A 7787-nucleotide genomic window follows, 5' to 3' on the forward strand; every position below is an offset into this window, starting at 1 on the left:
CTTCATTGGGAAAAAGGATCGTAGGAACTTTGTGCTGCTTTTTGGGGGGAGGAGGGGAGTGGTTCAGGATGGGTATTTTGATTGTAATTTGGAAGGACTGATGGAATAGAAAGAATCACTGCTGTGTATTGATCAGAGGCCAGAGACCAGGGGCCTAGATGCTGCCCAGCTACTGACTCCCATACCAAGAGTATCTGGAGGGCAGGAGCTCAGTTGTCCTTCTCTTAGACAATGGTTACTGAGGGCCTACTATGTGATCCCTTCTTATCTGTTCAGGCATTTGTTCAAGGATTTATTGAGCTAGGCACTATGCTAGTTGCTGGGGATACAACGGTGAACAAAACAGATATAATCCCCTTGCCCTCACGGAGCTCATATTCTAGTTGAAGAAGACAGGCAATAAATAAGTAGACACATAGAATAAGATAACTGCATATGTACTAAGCACAAGGATGGAAGTGCAGTGGCAATTTCGATGGAGACCCACAAGGGCCCCTACCTAAAGTGATCAGGGAAGGTCTCTCAGAGGAGGTGACATCTGAGCTGAGACCTGAAAGATAAGAAACAAGCCAGGTAGAGAGCAGGGGGAAGAGCTGCCAGGCAGAGGGGAAAGCAGATGCAAAAGCCCTGAGGTGGGAGTGCTTGTGGCATGTTTTGGGATCTGAAAGAAGGTGCTGCAGTAAAGTGGGTGAGTAACCTGCTCCACACAGTGTCTGTCAAGGGGAGTTTGGAAAGTCAGCAAGAGCAACATGCAGGGCAGGGCGTTAAAGGCCTGTTGTCAGCTGGTTATCTCCAGCCCACACTGAGGGAGCCCCTGAGAACTCCCAGAGGTTCCACAACTAGCCCAAGGTCACAAGAGCAGCAAGGGGCACATGTTGCCCATACTTTTATGCTTTACTAATGCTACCTGGTACTGGGCCACAGTCCCCCCAAACCTGAAAAGCCTGGGATGTGGACCCTGGGAGGTCCCAGAGGCTCAACAGCTACTTCAAGTGTTGCCCAGGGGAAGGTACTGCTCTTCCTCCATGGCTCCCGGGCTCAGGTCCACATGGGATGTCCCCAGATGGGGGAGGCCCTGCTGGACTCCTCAGACACTCAGTTCTGTGCAGTGAAAAGGTCTCTCCAGGCAGTGGCCTGTGGCCCCAGCCTGACCTAGAGCTGCTCCACCTCTGCAAATCCAAGTTCAAGCATCCTGACTTCGCCTCACAAACAACCTTATTAAAGCCCTGCACCTCTGCAGCTCTGCTACAACTGGCTTCTGCCTCCCCCCATCACCACCTTTCTGCTGTCTCCCTACCTACCAGCCCCTCCAGCCCTTCCCTCCAACTTGACCCCCAAGGCCCACCTCTTCCACCTTTGTCTCTCATCAGCACCTTCTACTCCCTCCTTCCCTTGTCCTCCTGCCACATACACCTGGCAAAACCCCAACCTTGGATCAATCCACCATCCCTCTTTTTTTTTTTTCCACTCATACTCCAGAGCTGCCGAACAGTACAGGAGAAAATCACATAAGCAGAAGGCTTGGCTTTACTTTCATGGTCTCCAACCTCAGTTTGGGAAGCAGAAAGACCATAGACTTTGGACTCAAACAGATCTGGTTTGGAATCCTGTCTCTATACTAGCTGTGTAACCTTGGGCAAGTTACTTAATTTCTTTGAGCCTCAGTTTCCTCCCGTACAAAATGGGTCTAATGATACTTACTTCACAGGAGGCTCCTGAAGATGAAATGAAAACCCATGTAAAGCACCCAGTGCCTGGCACAATGTAGGCGCTTGGCAAATGGGAGACTCGTTCTTTTCTCCCATTCCCCCAAACAAACCCCCTTTTTACTGCCTTGCAATCCAGCCCCTTTTTCTTAGAGTGCTCCCTCTCCCATTAGCCTCAGCAGATAGAAGAGAAGAGGGTCGGAAGGATTGAGGGGGCACAGGGGACAGAGAGGAGGCGGGAGGGGGGGGCCGGGGTTGAAAGAATTAGACGAAGGCCGAGGAGCGAGGGAAGGGGTTGCGGGTTGAGAAGAGACGAAGGGCTGGGGTGAGCGGGCCGGCCCAGAGGTGGGGCTTAAAGGGCCCGAGAACAAGAACCCGCTCCCAGGCCCATGGCTCGGGCTCCCATGCTTTCTCGATCACTCACCAGGCCGGGGTTGCGAGCCCTCCAGGTGGTAGGAGAAGCGCAGGGCCCGGTGGTGCTGTGGACTGGGGCCGCAGGGCAAGACCCGGGGGCCTGGAGCGACGCCCAGACTGGCGTCCGAGGGTCCGGCAAACTGGGGATCCAAGAGGCTTCCGAGAGCCGAGCCTGATCCCCTGGGCACCGGCAGTGCAGGCTCCGAGGCTCCAGGGTCCGAGTCGGCATAGGCCGGTGGCGCGGCGCTGGGGGAGTTCGCGGTTGGGTGTTCGGGCTCGGAAGGCCCAGCGCCCCCCGGGGCTCGGTGGCCGTGCATGGTCCGGGCCTGGGCGCGGGGCCCGGGCTCCCCGCTTGGCTCCAGCTCCTGGGGCGTAGGCGCGGGCGGAGGAGGCCCGGCGCCCGGCGGAGCAGCGGCCTCAGGCTCGGGGGGCGGGGCTGCGGGCTCAGCCCCACTGCGGAGACTCGAGCCCCCGGCCCGGGCCCGGGCCAGCAGCCGTGGCAGCGGTGGCAGTACCAGCAGCAGCCGCGGCCACCGCCGCTGCGGTGCCAGGCATCGCCGGCCCGGGCCCCGCGCTGGGAGTGGGCTCGGCGGGGCTGGGGGCCCGCTGGGGAGCGCTGTCTATGCGGCAGCGGCTGGGTGAGGGTCGGGGGGTAGCGCTCGGCGCGGGCTCTCTCGTGAGAGGCGAGCCACTTCCGTAGCCCCGGGGCGAGCGGCCGGTCTGTTCCGAGTGCGTGTTCTCTTCTTTCTCCCCAGATGGGAATCGATCTGGGCTCTCCTGGCTGGTCGGAAAAGGTTCTTCCTCCCGCCGCAGCGGAGGCTGGGGGGCGGAGGGGAGGAGAGGAGAGGGAAGGGGAGGGAGGGAGGGAGGAGAGGATGGCGGTGGCGGGGGGCGCGTGTGTGCGCCGCGCGCTCGGGCTGGGGGTTTCCCCCTCAGCCAATGCCTCCCGACGATGCTCCAGCGGCGGGGGCAGGGGCACAGCCTGGGCCCGGCTCTGCCGTCCTCCCCAGCCTTGGCCTGGGTCTCCGCGGCGGCGGGCGGGAAGGAGCCCGGGGAAAGGGGGTGGGGAGGCGTGAGCAGTCGCTGAGGCAGCCGCAGCCACAGCGGCGCTGGGACCCAGTTGCCCGGGCCCCGCCCCCTCGCCCGGGATTTGCGCCTGGCCACGCCTCCTCACTTCGGCCGGCCTCAATTCTCACTGCGACCGCCTTCAAGGCACTCCTTCTTCTTAAAAATTCCCCCTCAGCCTGTCCTCCCCATCTCCCCCTGGTCCCGCTCAGTCAAGTCTACGGGCTCAAACCCCCAAATCTGCCTTTCTGTCACATCTCAGTTCTGCCTCCCTCTGCTCATCGTTCAATCTCTTTTCCAGCAACCTTTCCACATGTTCCAGAGTTTCCCTAGGGCTTGGCTCGTAGGGGACTTGCCTTTGATACTCTTCACGCAGCTCAGACCAGACCTCATGGTTCTTTACTTCGCCACTCTTTGGCCAATAGCCTCAGTTTCCAGGATTGTCGCATCTGCCTGGCAGCATTCCAACCTTGAATCAGTCCAACTGTCCGCCTTTTCCATGCCTGTGCCCAGGCAGCTAAACACTGCTGGAGAAAACTATTCAACCTCACAGATTTGTGCCACTATAAACTCATAGTCCCCAGCTTCTACCAGGCCCTCGGTGCTGACCCACAACCCTACTATGCATTCCCGGACAGCCTTCTCTCTCATGCTCTGCAACAGCCATTTCTAACCTCCCTTCTCCTCAAACCCCTAACTTCTCCATCTGTCCCCTGACCCTCAGCAGATGACCCCACCTACTTCACAGAGTAAACAGAAGTCACCAAAAAGGAAGTTCTTTCCTTCTTGCCACCAAACCTACAGAATCTGTCCCTTGTTCCTTCCCAACAGCATTTAAACATACTCAGGTCTCTTCCATCTAAAAATTACCAAAAAATCTCCCTCTCCAACCACCTCCCTCTCTTCCCTCTATAAACGTCTCAAGAGTCGCCTACACTTAACTGTCTTAATTTTCCCACTTCCCACTTATCTTTCAACCCACTCCAATCTGCCTCTACTATTTGCCTGATACTGCTCTCTTATCAAGGTCTGCCATGGCCCATGTCACTAAATCCAATAGAATCTATTCAGAGGTTATCTTACCTGACTTCTTGGTAGCATTTGGCACTAGTGACCACTCCCTCCTCCTTAAACCACTTCCATGACACCACACTCTCAGTTTTCTCCTGCTTCCTTGGTAACTCCTTTTTACTTTCCAGACTCCTCCTTGTCCAACTCTTAAATGCTGGTGCTCTTTAGGTTTTGGCCTGAGCTCTCTTCTCTCTGCTCTTTCCTATGATTATTACATTCATTCTCATGGTTTCAACTATCATTTCTTTTCTGATGACTCCCAAATTGATACAAGTCCAGGTACTTCTCCTGACCTATGCGTTCAGCGGGTTAATAGACAGATAACTCTACCTGAATACCCTGGAGACACCTAAAGCCTCAGCTTCTCTCCAACTCAAGGTATCCTCCTCCCAGCCTTTTTGTCCTTCTTTGTGCCTTACCTTAGCGAATGACCCTAGTCAAGGCAGAAACCTGAGCTATACCCCTCTTCTTTCTCCTCCACTCCCATGCAATCACCAAGTCCTGTCATTTTTATCTCCTGAATATCTCCCAAATTTACGTAGTCTCTTTTATTTCTGCTGCTACTACCCTAATCTAGGCCAGCACCATTTCTAACCTGAATACTGTCACAACCTCCCTGTTTTAGTCTTATTCCCTGGAATCTAGTCTCTTCACTGTAGGCAGTATGATCTTTTGAAAAGGTAAACCAAAATCATATCACTCTCACGTTTAGAATCCTTCAATGAGTCCCCCACTTGCTCTAAAGGAAAACTACCTTCCTCAACAGGCAAAGTCAAGCTGGGCTCTTCATGATTTGACCACCACCAGCCTTTCCAGACTCCATGCTTGAGTCAAAGCTGAAATTATTAGACTGTTCCTTATGTCTAGCTTTGGAGTCTTTGCATATGCTGTTGCATCTGCAAGAAATTCTGTCCACATCTCCCCAGTTCCATTTGTTCTTCAGATCTCTGCTCATTTGATGAATGCCTTTTGAGCACACACTTTGGGCCAGGCACCACATGAGGCACTACTTATGCAGTGGTGAATAAGACAGACATGAAAAAGATCATGGAAAACAAACTCGGCCCTCAGAATTTCAGTCTGGCGCTGGAGAGGACTTGAGGTAAACAAATACATAATTAAAACATATAAACACACAAAATTACAAATTGTGATAAGGCTATAACGAGTTGGAACAGGGTGATAGGAAAGAGAGTAACAGGTGGGGGCAATTTAGCCTGAGATTCAGGCAAGGCTGATACTTAAGGTGAGTAAAGGAATGGGAGTTAGCCCATGAAGAGTGGAGGCAAAAGTGTCCCAGGCAGAGGCCACAGCAAGTGAGAAGGCCCTGGGAAGAAAGGGAAAGGGTATACTTAGGAACTGCAGGAAGGCCAGTGTGGCTGGAGCATAGTGAGCTGAGGGCAAGAGGTATGGGATGTGAGGTTGAGGAGGTAGGCAGGCAGAAGCCAACTTATGTTGGGCTTTATAGGCCATGGTGAGGAGAATAGATCTTATACTATGAGCAATAAAAAGGTACTGAAGCAGTGCTTTTAAATGTGGGTCAAACTGCAGAAGGTACTGAAATCAACTTGAGAAAATAGAAAATATCAGAACGTATCATAGGATTATGTAGGAAGGGTAAGCATGTCTCAGTTTGCATCATATATGATCATGATGAAATAGTATCTCTTTTGTAGATACTTCCTATCCCCCAAATGCTGAAATACACTACATTGAAAGGTTTTAAGCTTGGAATTGACATGGTATAGTTAATGTTTAAAGAGATTACTTTGGCTGTTGTGGATTGGATTGGAGGTGGACAAGATTAGGAGTCTACTGCAATCAGAGATGACGGTGAGTGGACTAAGGTGGCAGAGGTGGAGATGAAGAGAGGTAGATTTGAAAGATATTTAGAATTGAAAGGGCTTGGTGTGGTGGCTTGCGGGTGGGAGGGAGAGGGAGGAATCAAGGATACCTCCCAGGGACCTGGTGATGTGAGGCCAGGTCATTCATCGAGATGAGGAAGACAGAAAGAGGAACAGGTTTTCAGGGGAAGATCAAGAGTTCAGTTTTACATGCCCTTGAAATAGCCAAAGGAAGAAGTCAAGCAGATAGTGGTATATATTGTACATCCCAGAGAGGTCTGGTTTCAGATATAAATGAGAGTTGGCAGTATAGAGATAGCATTAAAAAACCACGAGAGAAGAAGTCAGAGACAGAACAAAGAGAAAGGAAGAGGATCCATGACTGAGCTCTGAGATTCTCATTTCAAGTTTAGAGGTTGAATGAAGGAGTAGGAGGTGGCAAAGAGACTGAAAAGAGGTAAAGAGATAGGGACATAACTAGCGATGTGTCAGGGATGTTTTAAGAGTGCTGAGAAGTCAACTAAAATGATTGAAAAGGGTCCATTGGATACGGCAATATGGGTGTTGGTAGTGACCTTGATATAAGTAGTTTTGGAGGAGTGGTGGGGTGAAAACCAGAATGGATGAAGAGTGGATGGATACACCATTGGTAGGAGTGTAAACTGATACAACCACTCTAGAAAATGTTGGCCATTTTCTAGTAAAGCTGAACTATGCACATACTCTAGGTCCAGCAATTTTAGGTGTCTATCCCAGAGCGGTAGTTCCCACAATGTGGTCTGGGGATCCTGAGGGCAGGGACGGAGGGTGGGGGAGCCAAAACCATAATACTAGAAAGATGTTATTTGCTTCTTTTACTCTCATTCTCTCAAGTACGTAGAGTGGAGTTTTCCAGAGGCTACATGACATGTAATATCACAGATTGAATGCAGAAGCAGATATGAGAATCCAGCTGTTTTCTATTAAGCCATACAGTAAAGAGATTTGCAAAAATGTAAAACAATGCCACTCTTCTCACTATATTCTTTTTGTTTTGGAAAATATAGTTATTTTTCATAAAAATGTTACTTTTGTTAAATGTAATTGGCTTATTATTTTAAAATTAATATATTTAAGCTTTCTCAGTTTTAATTTCTAATACAGCAAGTATCAATTGGTATAACCCACATACACCAAAGCTTTTTAGGGTCTGCAGTGATTTTTAAGAACGTAAAGCAAGTCCTGAGACCAGAAAGTTTGAGAATTGCTCCCCTAGAGAAATCCTCACATGTGTATACTGGGAGACACTACAAGAGTGTTCACCAAAGCCTGTTTTTTTTTATTTTTATTTTTTATTTTTAATTTTTTTGGCGGTGCGCGGGCCTCTGTTGTGGCCTCTCCCGTTGCGGAGCACAGGCTCTGGACGCGCAGGCCCAGCGGCCATGGCTCATGGGCCCAGCCACTCCGCGGCATGGGGGATCTTCCTGGACTGGGGCATAAACCCGTGTCCCCTGCATCAGCAGGCGAACTCTCAATCACTGCACCACCAGGGAAGCCCACCAAAGCCTGTTTGAAACAGCAAGAAACAGAAACAAGAAAATAAGATGAATAAATTGAGACATATTTATACAATGGAATACTATAATAAAATAAATGAATGAACTCCAGCTACATGTATCAACATGGATAAAACTCAGGAAACCTAATA

At 50.7% G+C, this 7787-nt stretch overlaps 1 protein-coding gene across 1 annotated transcript in view; it reads right to left on the bottom strand.

Moving 5' to 3' along the window:
* Positions 1-3171, bottom strand: part of FGD1 (FYVE, RhoGEF and PH domain containing 1) — a 36363-nt gene extending 33192 nt beyond the window's left edge. Inside the window, exon 1 of the mRNA XM_027096813.1 lies at positions 2131-3171. Within this exon, the coding sequence (XP_026952614.1) occupies positions 2131-2437 (307 nt within the window). The 5' untranslated portion in view covers positions 2438-3171. The remainder of the gene's footprint in view (positions 1-2130) is intronic.
* Between the last annotated feature and the right edge of the window lie 4616 nt (positions 3172-7787).

This window comes from Aethalodelphis obliquidens, unplaced genomic scaffold, assembly GCF_003676395.1.
Source record: "Aethalodelphis obliquidens isolate GAN/ISIS:26980383/991018 unplaced genomic scaffold, ASM367639v1 scaffold108, whole genome shotgun sequence".
Taxonomy (NCBI): Eukaryota; Metazoa; Chordata; class Mammalia; order Artiodactyla; family Delphinidae; genus Aethalodelphis; species Aethalodelphis obliquidens.